Raw genomic sequence first — 22,031 nt, 5'->3', positions numbered from 1 at the left:
TTATTTAAATTTTTGGTATACAGCTTTATAACATGGCATCTGTATACTCTATTGTGTGCTTACAACCCAAAGTCTGGTCTCCTTCTCTTATTTTGTATTTGACATCCCCGTACCCTCACTGTCCTTCCCTACTCTTCTTCCTCTCTAGTAACTACCAGTCTGCTGTCTTTATTAGTCTGTTTTTTGTGTGTATGTTTGGTTTGTTTTTTCATATGTTGAGTTTTGGTTTTTTTCTTTTTTATTTAATTTATTGGGGTGACATTGGTTAATAAAATTACATAGTTTTCAATTATAAAATTGAGTAATAAGTCATCTGAATGCTATATTTTATATTTTCCAACCCAAATCAAGTCTCCTTTTATCACCATTTATCCCTGCTTTACCCTTCTCAACCTCCCTGCACACTCCTTCCCCTCTGGTAATCACCACACTGTTGTCTGTGTCTAGGAGAGTTTTCTTTTACTTGATCTTTTTGTTTATATCCAACATATGAGCGAAATTACATAGTTCTTGTCTTTTTTTCATCTGACTTATTTCACTTAACATAATACTCTCATGATGTTTTTTATGACTAAGTAGTATTGCATTGTATATATGTACCACATCTTATTTATCCAATTATCTGTGGTATCAACATAGAGGTATATATGTCTTTATGGATAAACTTTAAAAATTTTGTTAGGTAGTTACCCAGAAGAGTGATTGCAGGGCTGTATGGTAACTATATTCCTAATTTTTTGAGGAACCTCCATACAGTTTTCCACAGTGGCTGCACCAATGTACATTTGCACCAGCAGTGTGTGAGGGTTCCCTTTTCTTGATGATTTTTTTAAATGAATGTCTCTCAAAATGGATGCCTTGGCAATCAAAAGCTTAATATCAAGCACTTAAACTACATGAGGTCATAGTAGTAGAGACAGAAAGATGTGGACAGATATGAAAACTTTTTTTTGGAAAAAGATCCAATAAAAGATTGGGTTATAGATGGATTCAAAAGAAGGGAAAATACATTTCTTATCTTTTGACCTTATACAACTCAAAAAGATGAGCTGTTAAGGAAATATCAAGAACTGAATTTTGACATATTAAATCTGATATTTCTATAAAAGGAGAAGCCTGATAGTTTATTTATGAATCTAGAATTCATGGGAGAGCTGAAAATATGTAATTGGAGTACTTGAGGAAATCTCATACTGTTTTCCACAGTGGCTGCACCAGTCTACATTCCCACCAACAGTGCACTAGGGTTCCCTTTTCTCCACATCCTTGCCAGCACTTGTTTGTTGATTTGTCAATGGTGACCATTCTGGCCAGTGTGAGATGGTATTTAATTGTTGTTTTAATTTGTATCTCTCTGATGGCTAATGATGTTGAGCATTTTTCCATGTGTCTATGGACCTTCTGTATGTCCTCTTCGGAGAAGTGTTTGTTCAGGTCCTTTGCCCATTTTTTAATTGGGTTGTTGTTTTCTTCATGTTGAGTCATATAAGTTCTTTATATATTTTGGAAATCAGTCCCTTGTCTGAGATGTCATTGGCAATTATGTTTTCCCATATGACTGGTTCCCTTTTCACCTTGCTGATGTTTTCTTTTGCTGAGCAGAAACTCTTTAGTTTGATGTAGTCCTATTTGTTTATTCTTTCATTTCATTTGCCCTAGGAGATATATTGGCAAAAATATTGCTCTGTGGGATATCTGAAATTTTTCTGCCTATGTTTTCCTCTAGGAATTTATGGTGTCGTGGCTTACATTTAAGTCTTTTATCCATTTTGAGTTTATTCCAGTGTATAGTGAAAGTTAAGTGTCTAGTTTCATTTTTTTGCAGGTCCCTGTCCAGTTCTCCCAACACCATTTGTTGAATAGGCTATTTTCAATCCATTTTATGCTCCTTCCCCCTTTGTCAAATATTAATTGATCATAAAAACCTGGGTTTATTTCTGGACTCTCTATTCTGCTCCATTGATCTATATGTCTGTTCTTATTACCAGACTCTTTTGATTACTGCGGCCTTATATTATATGTTTGATATTAGGTATTGTGATTCTTCCTACTTTTTTCTTCTTTCCCAGGATTGCTGTGGCTATTTGGGGTTGATTTTGGTTCCATATAAATTTTTGAACTATTTGTTGAATCTATAAATTCCTTTGAGTAGTATGAACATTTTAATGATGTCAATTCTTCCCATCCACGAACACAGTGTATGCTTCCATTTATCTGTACCTTCCTTAATTTCTTTCTTCAGTGTTCTGTAGTTTTTTGGGTACAAATCTTTTACCTCCTTGGTCAAGTTTATTCCTAAGTATTTTTCTTGTTGCTATAGTAAATGGGATTGTTTTCTAGTTTCTATCTCTGATATTTCATTGTTGGTGTATAGAAATGCCTTCAATTTCTGAATATTGACTTTGTACCCTGCTATTTTAATTAATTCATTTCTTTTTGTAAAAGGCATTACATTTGGGAAAAACATTTCCTCAAAATAATGATTTCTGTGATTTAAGAAAAAATTTACATTATTAATATGATGTATGTTAAAAACAGGTTATATATTTATGTAAGTTTTAAATTCTCTCAGTTGTCTTTTGATTATTGTATATTAAATATAAAGATATATTTTAGGATTAATTATGACATAATACTTAAGGAAATTAATGCTTTGTGAAAGCTAAATATGAATCCTTCTTAAATTCAACACGTAGCACTATGTTTTTTAAGTAAATTTATATTGTAATTACCCAGAAAGGAAACAGATAATCACTACCAGGAGAGGAAAAGCACATTACTCATCTCCATGAAATTCTCTGTACATAAAACAAAGGGTGAAGTTGCATTTCTCATATTTTTCTGCATTCCTTTATCATTTACTAAATGCCTCACTTTGGTTTTATAGATAATAGTATTTTAATTAGTTTATTAATAAAGCTTTCAAAATTTATGAGTGAAAAGGCCAAAAGAGAGAAATTAAAAACTAAAATTAAGAGAATGGTTCAATGCCAATAGATGAAAGAAAAAAATTAATATAATGTATATAAAAATCTCTTCAATGATTTATAGTTTTCAAGAAAACAAGTAATTGATCCTTCTCATATTTTTCTTTGAGTTGACATGTTCATGTTTTCAGCCATTTTATATGTATTAAGCTGAAAATTTTAACACCCCATTTTAAAAAGTACCTACATTTCTTCATAGCTTGATCTAATAAACAGAAATCCTCACTCTTGAAATAATTAAGTTTTAATATGCACAAATGAGTCTATTTGCACTTCATGGTTTATCAGTTTCTCTTGCTGTGTCCTTATTTTCACTGGAAAATATTTACAATATTTAAAAGTTCAGACCATTTTGATTATATTCTACCTCCTTAGACTGCTCTATATAGGCAAAGTAGCTGAAATGGGACTAAATTTCTATAGAGGAAACTGTGGATTGAATTGCTCAATATCCACTCAACCCCATTCTAGCATGCCTTCTAAATATGGGGCAGTGTTTAAAAGCCAAAAATTTAATTTAATTAACTTTAACAAGTTCTTTTGAAGCCACTTCCAAGCAGAAACTCTAGTAGAAAATTGGGAGAGAGCTGCAGGAGGAGATTGGCACTTTCTAAAAATACTAAACAGAAGACAGTTTGCTCTTTGGCAGCTCAAATAGAGATTCTGGTATCTGGTTCCTGTTGTCATGAGTGCAAAGTGTCATGAGCCAGTGTCCATACTGTTGCCACCAGCACAGTCTTGCAGTTGCATGTTTCCCTTGACTGCCTTTGCTGTAATGAACCACTTTGCCACCTCTAAGTGCTCTAAGGATCCCATAAGCCACACAATATCCTCATATATCTCTGCTTAAAATTGTTAGTCTGGTGTTTGTCATCATCTTTAAAATTCTAACCAAAGAGTCTGCTAGAGATATTTGGGCAGCCAGTTCTACTTAAGTACTTTAGAAAATCAGGAAGATGCCAGTAGATGGCAATGAAACATTGTCTAAAAGGAGTTTCATTGTCACTGGAGATGTGCCAAGCAGACTCCTCTCCCACCAACTCCAGAGTCTTATAGGGCTATCTGACTTTCAGTGACCTCACCCACTCAAAAGCTTCTTTGGCTCTGTGGTTAGCCTTGGTTAAATATAGGCATGTAGGTTTTTTCAGCAGTTTAACTGACAACAAATGGCAGTTGAAGGAACCTGTTCTCAATTCTATTCAGTTAATGGGTGGACTCACCCAAAGAGTTATACATTTATTAATATAGTGCCAGTCACAAACTAAGCTTCTGATTTTAATTTGTGTAAAATCATTAGTGAATTTTCTATTATTTTTAATTTGCTTTACAAATTATTAAGAACATTCAAAGGAATATTTATCAAATATGTGAAAAAGTATCTCATTATTACACAGTGAAATTTTCTGTGCACTCCATTCAGTTTGAGAAAACCTTCAAATCAAAGCATTCCACAGAAATTTTTGCTTTTCTGTTTCCTAAATTTTCTTTAATATTTTGACATAGAAATTAGTATTACAAAATAAGATATTGATATTGCGCTTTGTAGGCATTATTTAGCAATTTATTTTAAAATGTTCCAATTAGTTAATCTAAAATTAAAAATGGTTTCAAAACATTGCAAAAGTATTGTTTAAAGAGGCATTTGAATATTTTTTCTTAATTGGTCTATGAAATTAAGCTTAGTCCCAGGTGAAATGAAACTGGGAAGAACAACAACAACAAGAAACTTAAGAAAACTAAAAACAAAAACAAAAACAAACAACTGCAGAAATTCAATCACTGAATGAAGGTAAGCATGTGAGCTAAGCCACATCATTCCCTTGGCCTTTTTCATGGACTGGCTTTCCAGAATACAGCATGAGGAGAGAGGGGAGAGAGGAGCCAAACAATGCAAAGTGGTCTTGCTGAGCTGTGGAGACAGGGAGACCGACAAATCACTGCTACTGGGCTGGCTAAAATTTGCCTGGCAAGGTAACAAAGAGAAGGGAGCTGTGCATGGATGGAGCTCCAAAATTCTACATAAAAGTTCCTTTGAATATTCTGCTGAATAGCAGACTGTATATGTATGGGGAAAGACTTCACAAGGCCAGGTAAAATAAATACTGGAAAAAAATCATCAAAAAAGCAACTGTAAGTTGAACAAATACCTGAGACACATAAAGTTTGGATATGTTGAATGGTGACTTTCTACAGTGGAAAAACTTCATTAAAAATTCAGATCAGTAAGCAATGATCTCTAGAAAACTATGACTAAAAATTAGGGCTGATCTGTCCTCAAGTAACAGCTATTACATAGACCACAATAACCAAAGTAAAAAATAAACCCCAGAGAGATTACGTTGATTCACAAGTCAATTAAATGTTTTCCAGAAAAAAACCTCAGCATTCACAATGTAGCACGCATAACTATATCCAAACATACATAATCAAAAATTACTAGACATGCAAAGAAGTAGTAATGTTACATATAACCATGAGAAAAAGAAACAATAAATGAAAATAAAACCAGAAATAACAGGTATGATAGATGAGGAGATAGAAATTTTAGAAGCATAAATAAATATGTGTATAGGTAAATACAAACATATAAATATAAGCTATTATAAATATGCTTAATTATTTGAAGGAAAATGAGAACATAACAAATGTAAAATGGAGAAATGGAAACTATATATTTACTAAAACAAAAATTCAAAAGCTAAAATATACTTCATCTAAATGAAGCATTTACTAGATGAGCTCAATAGCATATTAAACACTTCATTAGAAAATATCAGCCCTAGCTGGTGTGGTCCAGTGGATTGCTGGCCTGATAACCAAAAGATCACTGGTATGATTTCCAGTCAGGGCATATGCCTTGGTTGTGGGCCAGGTCCCCCGTTTGGGAGTCTGTGAGAGACAACCACACATTGATGTATCTCTCCCTCTCTTTCTCCCTCCCTCTTTCTAAAAATAAATAAAAACTTTAAAAACAAGAAAATATTAGTAAACTTGATGAAAATGAAATGGAAACCATCCAAACTGAAGTACTATATCAAAAAAAAAAACAAAAAACCAACAACAACAACAACAAAAAAAAAACACCTTAAAGAAGAGAAGAGATTGGTAGAAAAATACCAAGTGAATGATGAAGTACTGGCAGAGATTTAGAAAGAAAAAAAATTAGAGAACTATAGATCTAGCATTTTCTAAATATGATAAAAATATAGCCCAAATAATAAGTCATCAAATTAAAGGAAAATAAACCAAAATACAATAGCAATGCATATTGTAATGAATTGAGAAATCCAAAGAGAAAGAAAAATTTTAAAGCAGATGGAGAAAATTTAAACACATTAGGAAATCAAGGATGATCCTCTTATTTCTCAAGAGAAATGAGACAAGCCAGAAGAGAATGCAACTATACTGTTCAAACATTGAAAAATAACAATCTATGGGAGAAACAAGATGGCGGAGGAGTAAGTGGAAGCTACACTAACTTCCTCCTAGAACTAGTCTGGATTTACAATGTAATTTTGGAGAAATCATCTGGAATAACCAACCGAACACCAGCTGGAGAGAAGTCTTATAACCACGGAGAGACAGAAAAGGCCTCTACAGCACAACGTGACCGAAAAAAAAAAAAGAAAAAAAAAAGAAAAATAACAATCTATAACCTTCAAATTATGAGACAAATATATTTTTAGACAATACATTTATTGTCCAATGACCTGCGCTAAAACAAATGATAAAGAATGTTTTTGATGATGAAGTAAAATGATACCAGGTAGCAACTTAGATCTACCCAAGCAAATGAAGAGTGTCAGAATAATAAATATATGGATAAGTGTAAATATTTTCTAATTTCTTAATTTAAAAAAGTACTTCTTGTTTTCTTATTTCTTAGATATTTTAATATATTATAGAATTATAACATATGTATAAGTAAAAGTTGTGACGCGAAGGACAAAACTGAGAAAAATGGAAGTAAGATTTTTAGTCTATGCATGAAGTAATATAATATTATTTAAAGTTAAATAAGCATAATGTAAAAAGTAAACCAACTTCTAAAACAAAAAGAGATGGCTATATATAGTAGATGAAATTGAATACTAAAAAAATTCTACTCTATTAATCCAAATAAAGCAGAAAGAAGAGGAAATTAGTAAAGAATAAATATGCTTAATTTAAGAATATCAGTAAACCCAACATATCAATAATTACATATAAACTTATTAAAACCTGCAATTACTCTGAATAAAAAGTAGAAAAGACACAATTATATGATGTTTGAGAATAATACATTTAAAAAATATATACAGAAATATAAATGTAGATATTGATCATAAGAAAGTTGGAACAGCTATAGAAATAATACTCCTTAATCATCATGTCCTATATTACTAGCTTCAAAATGCATGAAGGAAAATTGACAGAACTAAAGGGGAAAAAATTTAAAATCCACAATCACCAGAAACTAGTGATGATATAGAATACCTAAACACTCTCAGCCAACTTGATCTAACACATATTTATGGTATTTGCACCCAAAAACAAACAAACAAATAAAACCACATTATTTTCCAGTGTTTATTGACCCTTCACTAAGATCATATGCTGAGCCATAACAAAATTCTCAAAACAAATTAATTGTTTGAAATCATCCAGAGTACAGTCTCTTAACACAATAGAATTAACCTGGAAATCACTAACAAAAAGTGTGCCTTGAATACCCCAAAATATTTGGAAATAAGGCAACAGAATTTCAAGTAACACAGAAAGAATCAAAGAAATGAGTTAAGAAAAAAGTTTTAAATGTTTTGAAATGGATGAAAATGAAAACAAAAGATACCAAATGTATAGGATGCATCTACAGACATGTGTAATGAGCATAAATAGCTCTAAATAACAGGAAAAAAATCAAATCTAAATGAGATCCAAGAAAGCAGAAGGATGTCATCTAATTAGAAATGTTAATAAAATTAATAAACATTTAATTCTACTGCTCAAAAGCAATTAAAAGTTTTCAATATCAGGAAAATAAAAGAATGACTATGAACAATACAGAAATTTAAAAGGGGATTGTTGATCAACTTTATGACAATATGTTTGTCAATTAATGGACTGTTTCTTTGGCAGCACAATTTTTGATGCCTAGCACACATTTAAGGGGAATATCACTTTCATCAAATGTTGCAATAAACTAGAGAAAGAGAGAAAACATCCCAACTCTTTTTGTAAGTCCTGACAATTTTAATTCCAAAAATTCCAACCAGAAAAAGTCCTTACACAAAAACTATAAAAAATATTTCACACTAAGATACAAAAATCACTAAAATACTATAAAACTAATTCCAGTAATTAAAAAAGAAGAAATACACCATAACCAAATGAGGTTTATCTCAGGAATGCAAGGTTGGTTTAACATTCAAAACAATAAAAACAATAAATGTAATTAAATACACTAGGTGATATAAGAAAAATTATATGGTTAACATAAAGAAAAAATGTTAAAAATTGACACTAATGTTAAACTTGCACATGCTGGGCTAGAAGGAAACTTCCTCAACATGATAAATAAACTCTAAAGAATACCTATGGCTATCCAGGTACTCTTTATATTTTGTAACATTCACTTTGGGTAAATGCTTTTTCATTGCTAATAAATGTATATCCTGCATAAGAAAAAATAAAAAGAATACCTATGACTAATATCATACATGAAAGTGAAAGACTAAAAGTATTCCCCCAACTATTGAAACAAGAAAAAGATGCTGTTTTTATTCTGTTGATTGAGCATTTTATTGGAGGTTATAGCTAGTAAAAAAAAAAAAAATCAAGAAATAGAGCAGTACAAAATCCTAAAAAGTATGACAAAAAACTACTGAAACTAACAATTAAATTTAAAATAGTTACAGGACACAAAACTAATATACAAAACAATATACATACTAACAATGAACAAATGGGAAATAAAATATATACTATTCTTGATAGCATCAAAAACGATAAAATACTCATTTGCAAGACTTCAACACTAAAACTACAAAGGACAGAGGAAGGAGATTTAAGACCTAAATAATTTTATTAAGAATAGGTTCACATTTGAGGGTAAAGTATATAGTTAAATTGGTAAAGGTAACTAAAGGTTACATGGCAGTCCAAGTCAGTTGCTACATGAGAGGATACTTTTCCTCAAAATGGATATAGATCCATGGCATAAAGTTTCTCTATTTCATATTTACATTTAGTTATAAGCAGATTATCATATATTTGTGTATTTTCCTGTCCCACATACACTTTTCAGCTTTGTCAAATATAAATAAAGACTTCTTATCTTTCAGGCCTAGACCTGCTGATGAGCTTAACTGAACTATTTCTTACCTCACCCCACTTTTTTTTTTTTTGATATTCACTTTCTGATCTAATTCTGTGATGAAATGCCCTATAGAGATACACATGTACCAAGGTGGCTATTTCTAGGCACCTAATGAGAAACTTTGCTTATCAATATATTTACAAGGTTTCAGGAGTGTTAAATGGGGGAATTGATCTGATTAAGATTACTGGGGAGAAGCAGGAGGGGCCACAGAAGGAGTTTGACAAGGCAACAGAAAGCAGTCAAGGACAGGATTGGCTGAGAAGTTGAATGCCTCCAGGGCCAAGGAAATAAAAAATCTGGGCTGGGTCTTTGGCCCATGGAGTTTTGCTGGCTCCTGAGTTGGCTCTGGCTCAGGCTCTGGCTCGGGTTCTTGGGCTCTTCTTCCTTGGTGGAATTCCTGGATTTCCCAATAACAGTATTTTATATGGGAAGGAACTCCGGGCACAGCCTAGGATCAGACCAGCCTGGCAGAGGGTGGCAGGTTTATTCTTTGGGTGTTCTAGAGGGAACAGGATCTGAAGCAGAAGCCTGCCATTCTTCTGGAATTGCGTAGCTTTTTTGTATTATGTTGTTTTATTTTGTAAACTAACCCTACAGAAACTAACAGGGGAAAAGATAGGAGAACCCAGGTGTTAGAGTTTGCCTTAATTGATGGGCTTAAGTGATTAAAGCTGTGACTGGACAGGTTTAAGGGACTGCTTTTGAATAAAGACTCCTTTCCTTCATCACCAAACCTTCGCCTCTGGGATTTTGTCTAGAACAGCGGTTCTCAACCTGTGGGTAGCAACCCTTTTGGGGGTTGAACGACCCTTTCACAGAGGTCACCTAAGACCATCGGAAAACATATATATATAATTACATTTGTTTTTGTGATTAATCACTATGCTTTAATTATGTTCAATTTGTAACAATGAAAATACATCCTGCATATCAGATATTTACATTACGATTCATGACAATAGCAAAATTACAGTTATGAAGTAGCAACAAAGATAATTTTATGGTTGGGGGGTCACCACAACATGAGGAACTGTATTAAAGGGTCATGGCATTAGGAGGGTTGAGAACCACTGGTCAAGAAGGTGGAGGCAGGCAGCAGGACCCTAACTTGCTATTTGGTAACAATATGACTGACATATTTATGAGGTACAATTTCTAAATTAAACAACAACAAAAAAATATACCTGAATGTGTATGCTAATCTTTTCCTGTGTAAACTACCATGCTCTATTATGAAGTGGCCATGGGTCTTGGACCACCCACAAAAAACACCAGAATGAGGTTTAGCCCAGATCAACTTTATGTCTTCAGATTTTGCCCTTTCACATAACACTGATTTTTACTTGCTTTACTATTTATTTCTCTGGGTACTTTCTTGTTTGGTTTATGAGGTTTGAGGCCTGTTTGTTTTTTCAAGATATAGCATGGATTTTTCAGGCCATCTATCCTGATAATCTGACATTTTAATGCAGATACAAATTCCTCTTTGGAAAAGCTAATTTTATAGTAAAACTCAGTGATATTTATTTTGTTGTTTATTGAGAATATTCTAATGGGTGCCTAACATAATATAATACAATCTTATTTGTACATTATTTGGAACTATTTTATGCTTTTTCTACCATGTTATAAACTCTATGAATTTTAGTGAATAATTACAGCAATTGTAATCTAATTGAAACAATAAAGCCCTTTTTTTTTCCTGTTCACTAGCCAATTATGGCAACTGATCTAGTTATCACTACAGAGTTTATTTTTAAATTCTAGAAATTAAAGCTTATTCTGTTATTTTTGTTTTATATTGGAATTTTTCAATAGTGTACTTCAAAAGTAATATTACAGCCCTGCCCAGGTCCTCTATTGGTTGGAGCATCGTCTTGTACATTAAAAGTTTGCAGGTTCGATACCAGGTCATGGCACCTATCTAGGCTGTGGTTTCATTCCCTGGGCAGGACATGCCTGAGAAGGCAACCAATTAATGTTTATCTCTCACATCCATGTTCCCCTCTCTCTCTTTCTCTTTGTTCCTTCCTCTCTAAAATCAACAAACATATCCTCAGGTGAAGATTTTTGAAAAGTAATATTTGAGGTATAACTTATACACTTTAAAATAATTTTAAGTATGTTGCCAGAAGCATTGATTGATATTTTTGGTCACAGAAGAATGTTTTCCAAGTATTTGATTAGACATGGGAATGGGAAGAGAACACATGGATTGGAATACAAATATGAATTGTTTATAATGTAGTTCTTTTGTCATTTCTCAGTTTCTAGTTTTGGAGAATATAAGTGGGGGAGAAGTTTTCTGCTATATAAACAAACAGCTATGTTTTTCTCTGTTTAATAGATGATTTGTGATGATATTTATATTATTTTGGTCTTATTTTTAAAGTGGTGAGGCAAAGCTATATTTCATATATTATGATTTTTTATAACTCTGCTAATGGAATATAATATACATCATTTTTATCTTCTTTATAATAAAAAGTTATTCTAGGCACAAAGCCTCAAATTGCTGCATGCTAATGATCCTGGCTGACTGGAAAAAGATTTTGCATGTCCTGGTCCATCCATTAGGAATGAGCCACAGACATCCAGAATAATTAAAAATATAGGAGAGACATTTCCCCCAATGAAACCTCTCATTTCTTGCATTTTGGTATCATCCTCTGTAAATTCATGTTGCTTTGTTCCCTCCAGCAAGACTGGCTTTTGCTCCATGATGACTTATTATATATAGCCCTGGTCTTCTGCTTCCCATGGTAAGATGCTTGTCAGAGCTCCTGGTGATCAAATGGTCTAGCCCTGCGTGTGCTCAGATGGAAAATGAGCTTTGCTGCTGTCTCTTCGGTCAGGCACTAGTCTAAGTGCTTGATAGAAATTTTTTGGAAGACTAACATTTAAGTCTGAAAATCACAGAGATAAGAAAAAAGAGAAAAAGCTTTCACAACCCCTCTGGGAAAGGAGAAACTGACAACCACAGTTTGTACACGGCAAAATAATTTCATCTCATTGTGAACTGAAAATATGGGTGTTTGTTTAGATTTATAATGATTTTAACACTCAATGAAATCTCTAAGTCAAAATACTTGAGGGACAAATTATGTAGTGAACATATCCTCCCAACTAAATTTTCAGTCGCAATGAAAATGCTACCTGCTATCCTCCTGTTTTAAATTTTTCAGTCTTTGCTGTGTTTTTATTGCATGATTGGTGGCTTGAGTTCATAATTTTTTTTCAGTGAAATTATTTTTTCTTTGGCATCCAGCAACAAAGCCAAATAGACTGATCTCCTAAGCTGAAGAATTAGGTTCATCAAACTTACTGTCACTGTAGATTCGAAGGCTGGAACTAATTGAATTTCTGGATGAAATATCTTCATTTCCTTGACTGAGTGGAATAGGGATTCATTAAGTCTTTGTCAACAGAATGTTAATAAACAAAAGTCTTAAGTGGTTCAAACATGACAAAATTAATGCATATTTTAATTTGCCAGCATGATTATAAAAGTTTTAAGCAAGAAAATTTACTGAACAGATAATGTAATACTTCACCAAATTAACAGGAGTCAGATGGGCCACTTGAAACTCATTGACTTGATTTTCATCTGTATTTTCTTTGTTTCTCTTTTCTGCTTTGTTGTCATGCTCTCCTCATTCTCTACTCGTTCACATAGGCTTTCATCAGTCATTTCACCAGGCAGTACTGAGCTGACGTTATTGAGAGGTAGTACTGAGTGAAAAAAAATGGATATATGGATATATATATATATATATATATATATGAACTATTACAAGACATTATGGCCATTCAAAACATCAACCCTTTCTGGTAATAATTTGGTAATATAAAAATGTATGCCTCAAAAATATAAACTTATTATATTTTGACAAATTATTTTTAGTTTTAAATTCTCAGTTTACTTTAAAATCTTGTTAATTAAAAGCACAACAAGAAAATCACTCTACCATTTGGAGATATAAAGGTTAATATTTTGTACACTATTATTTCATTCTTTTTTATATAAAATGCATTTATTTTCTTAAATATTTTGTAAAATACATATATTTACTTTTTAACCTAATTCTTCCTCTTGTCACTGTATTATAAACACATACCTACATAGTTAAATATTTTATACAAACTCATTTTATTGACTGCATACTACTATCCCATTAGATAGCTGTACTATCACTTTATTTAACCAACTCCTTATTGCTGCATATTAAAACATGTATGTGTACACAATATTTTGATAAAATCTTATAAATATTTACACATATATCATTTCCATGAGATACATTTCTAGAAATAACAAAAATGATTAAACCATTCATGTCTTTTCCACATAGAGCTATACATTTTATTAGTTAAATATATATTGCTAGTCACCTCAGACAACTCACAAATCAATGTCAGACTTGAAATAGATGTTTCATGAACAATCGAGTAGAAATTGATTATCTTTTACAAAATCAAAGCAAAAAAATGAAAAATTAAGCAGGTATATTAAAATACAAAACATTCTACTAAGTACTAACTTCTCTTTTATTTGACTAATCTGTTCTTTCAGCATTGTCTGAAAGTCCAATTTTCCATTGAAATATTTTTTACACATATCAGTGAGGAATTTTACGGCACTGGCAGATAAGAAAAGCATACTCTTCACCAAATTAACAGGATGATTATCTTTATTTTAACATTGTAGGGACTGGCAAGTCAAATGCATTGGGCAGGCAGCAGGCTGAAACTCAAGCAGGAGTAAATACTGCAGTCTCGAGGCAGAATTTCTTCTTTAAGAAACCTCAGTTACTGATTTTGAAGGCTTTCAACCAGTTGGATGAGACTCTATCCACATTATTAAAAGTAATATCCTTTATTTAAACCACATTTTTATGTTAAATATATCTATGAAATACTTCCTCAGGAAGTCCTCCATTAGTGTTTGATTAAATGAATGGTTAGGCTATAGCCTAACCAAGTTGATACATAAAACTAACCATCGCAAGGACTTTTTTTTTTTGTTTGTTTGTTTTTTGTTTTTACAAGATTTTATTTATTTTTAGAGAGGGGAAGGGAGGGAGAAAGAGGGGAGAGAAATATCAATGTGTGGTTGCCTCTCATGCGTCCCCACGTGGGGACCCCATCGGCAACCCAGGCATGTGTCCTGACTGGGAATCAAACCAGTGAGCTTTTGGTTTGTAAACTGGTGCTCAATCCACTGAGCCACACCAGGCAGGGTTCCACACTTTAACAAATGCTCACCTATGCTCCCAAACATACTCAGTCCAAAGAGTCAAATATATTTCATGGACACATAAATACCAAAACAAAACGATTTTTAAGAAATAGACCCATGTTAACATTGTATTTAAAATAACTGGTAATGGTAACATTATTTGTTCTTTAAATGAAATAATTGCTAAAAATATTAAAGTTAATGGAATCTCCAAAGCCCAGGACAGATTATGTGAATAGTGGAGGAAATATGTTATTATTCTTTAAAAAAAAAAAATAAAGTACTACGTAACAAACCTCCAAAACTAAACTGCTTTACTCTATTTTAATAATATAAATACAACAAATTTCATAAGCACATGCTACCATTTTACTACACAAGAAAAACAAAAGTCAAAATAATTAAATATTGAAAAGTAATTACAGAAATGCTTTTACTTCCACAAAAGTCATCTCTAACAGTGTTTCACATACTTTGTACAATTTGCTTGTAATTGATCTGATATTTGAAATGAAGCAATGTTGTATTCAAAATTTTATTTCTCAGTTGAAAATGCTCTTTTCATCAGAGGTGGTTGAGCTTTCCCAACATCAAACATCATTTCCAAAGGTGGGTTATTGAGAGAACACCAATCAGGAATACGACCTGTCTGATTATAATATTCCTTTGAGATGGAACGGCTCCCCAGTATGTCTTGTAGTGCTCCAAAAATAGCTCCTCCCAACCAGGCCACACAATTAGCCTTTGCAGGTGGAGTATGAATACGGAATGTCTTGGTGCCAAGTGTTTTTTTATATTTTGGTTTTTCTACCAAATACCTTATTTCTGCAAGCAATCTGTGGAGAAATCCTGGCAACATAGATGTGCCACCTATGACTACCAAGTTCTCCGCTAATTGCTTCCTGGTGTCTATTGGGCACTGCATAAGGGAATCCAAAATTAAAGTGGCAACGGATTTTTCCTCGTTATCTTGTTCAAAAAGAATTTCCACAACTGAATCTCTGATTGATCCAAGGACATGTAAAATTTTCTCTCCATCTAATGGGTAGTCAACATTTGGGGGTGGTGAGGGACGCTCAGTATTCCCATCTATATTAAATTTTGCTGCTTGGATTTTTAGTCCACGTTTCAGATCACTTACAAAGCAAGTGCGCACTTTAATGTCCTCTAAGACACCTTCTGGAATTGAACCCATCACAGAGGGAAGGCTCTGTTCTTTAGAAGCACCTGTGTCAACAGTACATTGTTCCAAGAGTTGAGTTTCCAACTCCCTGTGCAGAGCTTTTCCGCCTAGGGGGAGTGCTCCCCAACAATTTAGTACTGGGATTCCTTCATATATAGGTAACACCAGGCTTTCCCTATATCCACAATCCAGGACCATGGCAGAGTTTATCCCAAGTGTCAGAAGAGCCATTAGATGGCTTGGAGCAAGCAAGACAGATGGAACCTCAAAATACTTGAAAAGAACACGCGTGAGTGTCTCTCTGAAGTGGGAAGGACACAGTACCGACTCAATAACCACAACTCGGCGATCTCTGGGATTCACCAACAGATGCCTGAAATACAGTATGTGGATAAATTCCTTTAGGTAGGAATATAATTCTTCTGTATTGATATTATATTGAACAACTTTGATAGGCTTAGGTATGCCAGCTTTTTTTATCACACTAGGAATTATGCATCTTGGACTGGTTTCTCCAGCAAATCCACACTTGGTGAAAGCCTCTCCCAGATCTATCACGACCGCCGTTTTCTCCCCACTACTCCCCAGGCCCTCGTACAGCGGCATGGTGGTAAAGAGGACGGTAAGCAGGAAGACGCGCACCCGCGACCCTAGAAACTTGGCTCTCAGGGAGAGAGCGGCGGGGGCCGGGACGACGGCGAGTCAGCGGTGGCGACGGCGGGGGCCCGCAAGGACTTTTGACACAATTAGGATAAATAAGGACCAGATACTAAATTCTAGAATCCTATTAATCATGAAATAAATTATGCTGTTATTTATAAATATTTTCTAAAGCTGTAGTATTCTAACAATGCTATGTTTAAGTATATTTATTTTGTTCATAATTTCAGTGCTCACACAAACACATAATTAGGTATCTGTGTAAATTTCTAATTCTTTGTATTACTTTCTGACTGCTTCTGTAACAAAATGGCTTTAAAAAATTATCACATTTTTACAACACGAATTTGTGATGTTACAGTCTGGAAGTCAGAAGTCTGAAATGGGTCTATGGGCTTTTTAAATCAAAGTATTGTCACAGCACTATGTCTTTTGGAGACTCTAGGGGAGAATCTGTTCTTTGACATTTTTAGCTTCTAGATTCTGTCTACATTTCTTGGCTTGTAGCCCCTTGTTCCATTTCCAAAGCCAAAAATGTATCACCTTCAAATTTCTCTCCACTTTGACCTCTGTTTCCATCTCCACATCCCCTTCTCTGATGCTGACCCCTTGCCACTCTCTTTTTCCATGGGAATGAGGAAAATCAACTGCTCTCTACTAAATAAAATTACTTTTGTTTCTGTAGACTGTCAGAACATGGTGGCAGCTAGAATGCCCACCTGGACTTTTGGCATATGCAAATCAACCTGGTCCTAGCCCACTCCCATAGGAAATGCTGATGGATTTAGCTCATTTCCAGAGGAAATGTTAATGGACCTAGCCTGATATGTTAACTAACTTGGCGAGGGGAAAACAAAAAGATGTAAATGAACTACTAAATATGTTGCTAAGTATACTGGACCTCATTGAAACGTGTGTTTGGCAAGTATAAAAATGGCGCCTGCAGAAGCTCAGGCAGGCAATTCCTATGGGCCCACGAGGTGACTGGGAGTCTCCACTCCCCCTTCTGCCTCCCTCCCTCCCTCTTCCCTTGCTGCTTTGGGCCCTCAAGTTGGTCCAGGAGTTTTCTCTTCCCTCCACCCCCTTCCCCTTTTCCCTCAATAAACTCATTGTCTAATCCTACAGTGGTCTCCAGGTGGTTTCTCAGAGCAAGGCTACCTGACATAGACAATAATCCTTTTGCATTGGTATCAGTTAGTTACAGCTCACACAAGAATGTGAAATAGGTCAACAATAATGATATAAATGCCTTAGAAACAGATAAAGCAGAAGGATGTGCTTTAAAATATTTACAGGTTTCCCTTAAAGATACCCAATAATTTTTTGGTCCATTAGGGCCTGCTAGTGCCGGGGACCCTGGCGGGCGGCTTGCGGGTGGCCTCGGCAGTTATTCGGAGCTCGCTTCTGGAACGCACCAGGGAGCACCGACCTGGCCTTCGTCAGGCCAGAGATGCCCCTCTTTGGGAATACGTTCAGTCCGAAGAAGACACAGCCTCCGAAGTCTGCTTCTCTCTCCAACCTGCATAATCTAGATTGGTCAACCCGGGAGGTGGAGCTGGGCCTTGACTATGGAACCCCCCACCATGAACCTGGCTGGACAAAACCTGAAGTTCGAAAATGGCCATTGGATAGTAGAGACAGGGATCAGTGGAGGTGTGGACCAGAGGGAGGCTCTGCACTTCCGGAAGTGGAACCAGCAGTTGGAAGAAGAGAACAGTTTATTGCAGATGAAAGTGGACATCCTGCTTGACATGTTCTCTGAGACCACTGCCGAATTCCAAATAATGAAGAAGGAATTGAATGAACTGAAGAGTGTCAACCGGAGAAGGAAATGAAGACCTCCAGAAACATTCGTTAGGAGAATAGGGAGAAATCTACTGATCAGAGGAGGGTTTTTTTTTAAGCCAACCTAGTGGACTGGGTTTTGGGAGAAAGTACCATGTAATAGGGCCAAAAGGTACTGGCACCTTTGATTCGCAAACTTCCCTTCCAGCGTCTGGTACGAGAAATGGCTCAGGACTTCACAACAGGTCTGCACTTCCAGGTCTGCAGCTATTGGTGCTTTGCAGGAGGCAGGTGAGGACTTTGTGGTTGGCCTTTGTGAAAACACCAACTTGTGTGCTATCCGTAACAAGTATGCCGAAAGACATCCAGCTAGCACGCCACATACATGAGAATGTGCTTTAAAACCCACTATGATGGGAAACATTTCATTCTTTAAAAATAAAAATAATTTATTTTTTTCTTCTATTATTGATAGTTCTGAACATCCCCCCACCCCCCGTGGGGTCAAAAGGTACCTAAGTATATGATTGCAAGTGGGAAATAGGGAACAGAAATCAGGTATTGGCAGTTTTTCCATTTTCATTTGTGAGTGAATTTTGAAAATACAAATGTGGGGACACAAAGCATTAATGCAAGTCAGAATATTTCAGTGAACAATTTCAGCAGTTCAACTTGATAACAATATAAGTAAAGCTGTTAAATTTTCCTGGATAATGCCAGCATTTGGATTTTTAAAAAACAAGTAAATTTCTTCTTGATGGCAACTAAATGGTGTTTGTAGCATTTTTATCATCCAGTAAATTCCAACCATTCACTATACTTTTCTGAGTTGTCCTACATGCAAGTACATGTTTTTAATGTTGTCTTCTGTGTTGTTCCTGTAAGTTTGCTAATAAAATACATTAAACTATAAAAAAAAGTCTTACACATTTTTTCTGATATAATATTGTTACAAGATTTATATTTAGTAAATATATCAAGAAAGAAAGAAAACAATAATTTATTTAATATTAAAGTTTACAATAAAAGTCAAACTTAAGAAAAAGTCAGGAATGACACTAACTTTATTTAAACATTTTTGTTTAAATACTATAATTATAAATGCAAAACAATTAACTAATGGTTATAAATAATGGGTACAAAATTCTACATTCTGCTGGCAGTGATATAATTATCTTCATTTAGTGATTCTAGAAAAGAGAAAATTTTTATCTACTGATATATGCAAAAGTTTATTACTTTATTCTAGCTTTATTTACACTTACAAAGATTTTTACATTCATTTTCAAAACATATAGATTGAAAAAGAAAAAAATATATGTCACAAGTGAACAAGTTACTAAAATTAAAAATATTTAACATGAGTATAAATTTTAAATTGTTATTGTCTAATAAAATAAATTTTATTTAGAGAAAACTGGATTATCAATATCATGCTTTGTTTAACTGCAGCTTTGAGATTTTATAAGGTTGCATTTGAGTGAGGTAACAAGATCATAAATTGTTTGATATGTGTACTACATATTGTTGTAAAAAAAAATTAAAGCTTTAAAAATGCCAGCATTTTGTCAATTGCTCTCTATTATGAGTAATTGTAAATTTATCTACTCACAAATATTCTGGAAGTCTCCCTTTATCAATTTATTTACTGTATTTTTCAGTTACCTCTGCCAAACTTTTATAGAGTCATTTTTTATTCACAGTTCATGCTTTATCACCAGATACTCAGGCCACAGTTTAAAAAATTCTAATGATTATCAGACATGAATTTCTAATGAATAAATCTTCATCTTGGATGGATCTTGAGAATATCATGCTAAGTGAGATAAGTCAGACAGAAAAAGTCAAGAACCATATGATTTCACACATATGTGAGATATAAAACTTGAAACAACAAATGAAAAAATAAGACAAAGAAACAAAAACTCATATAGACACAACAGTATGTATAGTAGTTACCAGAGGAGAGGAGAATGTGAGGGAGGTAGTAAAGGGCAAAGGGTCATATATATGGTGACAGAAGGAGATTTGACTTTGGATGGTAAGCACATAATGCAATACACAGATGATGTATCGAAGAAATGTATACTTAAAACCTATATAATTTTATTATCCAACGGTATCCCAATAAAGTTAATTCATTTTTAAAGTATTATTATTTTCTTTCTTTAATGCTCTGCAGAATTTTAATTCAAGAATGCCTTTTTACCCCTTTATTAGTTTTCTAGGCCTGCCATAAAATACCACAGACAGTGTTGCTTTAACAACAGATATTTATTTTCTCACAGTTCTGGAGACTGGAAATCCAAGATCAAGATGTCAGCCAGTTTGGTTTCTCCTAAGGCATCTCTCCTTGGCTTGTATAGAGAGCAGGACAAATAAAGTGGCATTGGTCTAATCAAGATAGCATAAAGTATATAAAATAAAATGGAGTCACTCATGTCAACCAAGATGGCTTCCAGTCAGCCATGACACATTGGTTCAGGAGGGAAACTAAGTCACACTAGACACAACTGGAAAGGAAACACACCCAAGATGTCTGCACATGTGACCAGAACAGCCATGTCTGCAGAGCAGGACAACCCATCGATAGGCTCCTGGGGAAATTCCACACTTGGCATCAGGGGTGCCAAGACACTTACCAAGAGACTCAGAAGGGTGGAGTACACCACTTTCAAGGTATAACTGAGGGAGGCTCCAGACCACTGCTGAGACAACCGAGCTCCATACATCAGAGTGCTGCTCCATGCCACACTGATCTCCCTCCACATCAGCCGCCAAAGGCTCTGCCCTGCTGGACTGAGGACTCTGTCTGCCCTGCTGCCCACCTGGCTCCAGAGATCCTTACGTGCAAGACTCTGATGACTCCCTTGCCCACTATTCTGTCTCTCAGACCTGCAGACTGAGACTCTAGGACTCAGGTTCATCATTTTCCACTGAATGCTGTGTGTGTGTGTGTGTGTGTGTGTGTGTGTGTGTTATATTTCTCCTAGGATATTAATGTATGTTGATGTTCTACTTTGAGTGAATCTGCATTCAATAAAAGCTGAGTAAATAGCATAGTTACTGTGTGTGACTCTTATCTGTTCCTTGGTGCCAGGCTGCTCTGTAGGCAGGTAGCTGAGCAGTTGCCTTGCTGATTTATAGGAAAGACTATATTGCGAACATACACTTGTGACAGCTTGCGAATGGCCTCCTTTTTGCTGTGTCCTCATACAGCCTTTTCTCTATATGCTCACACCACAGGAATTATTTCCTCTTCATTTCAGAATACTAGTTCTATTACATTGGAACCCTCCTTTATGGTCTAATTTAACCTTAATTACCTCTGTAAAGGCTCTATCCCCAAATAGTTAAGTGTGTATGGCTTCAACATATGCATCTGAGAGGGACACAATGCAGTATATAACGGCTTCCCTAGTTCTTACAATGTGTGCTGTCTTGGTAGATCTGTTATATCCCTGATCTTAACCTCCCACTGTTTATTTTCATTTCTGTTCCTAAAAGTAAACATTTCCAAGTATTTCTCTTACGGTTTCTTTCTCCTCTCTGTTCTCTTTTATTTCATTTTCATTCTTATGTTCTCACTTTTGTCAGTCTTATCCTTGTCACACTTTCTACAATAATCCCATTAACATTGAGAATTTATATTTCTAGTTACAATAACTGACAAGGTTCAGGTTCAGAACTATTAATATGGAATATTTTTATCCACATATTTCTCTCACATGACAAGCTTAAACTGTCCAAAGCAAACTCATCATTTACCATTTCATACTTTCTCCTCATGATTCTATATTTCTGAGCATAATCATA

General features: G+C 34.5%; 1 protein-coding gene and 1 pseudogene across 1 annotated transcript; one reads left to right on the top strand and one right to left on the bottom strand.

The window, feature by feature from the left end:
- Nucleotides 1-15,111: 15,111 nt before the first annotated feature.
- Nucleotides 15,112-16,422, bottom strand: LOC150001663 (actin-related protein 10). Its single transcript, XM_090286720.1, has one exon. The coding sequence runs from the start codon at nucleotides 16,374-16,376 to the stop codon at nucleotides 15,123-15,125; it is 1,254 nt and encodes a 417-aa protein (XP_090142846.1). The 5' UTR covers nucleotides 16,377-16,422; the 3' UTR covers nucleotides 15,112-15,122.
- Nucleotides 16,423-17,801: 1,379 nt separating this feature from the next.
- LOC150001662 (protein chibby homolog 1 pseudogene) lies at nucleotides 17,802-18,607 on the top strand (annotated as a pseudogene).
- Nucleotides 18,608-22,031: the final 3,424 nt, after the last annotated feature.

Source organism: Furipterus horrens, unplaced genomic scaffold (genome assembly GCF_987537825.1).
Source record: "Furipterus horrens unplaced genomic scaffold, mFurHor1.1.pri manual_scaffold_9, whole genome shotgun sequence".
NCBI classification, from domain to species: domain Eukaryota; kingdom Metazoa; phylum Chordata; class Mammalia; order Chiroptera; family Furipteridae; genus Furipterus; species Furipterus horrens.
This window is presented reverse-complemented; position numbering and strand designations above follow the sequence as displayed.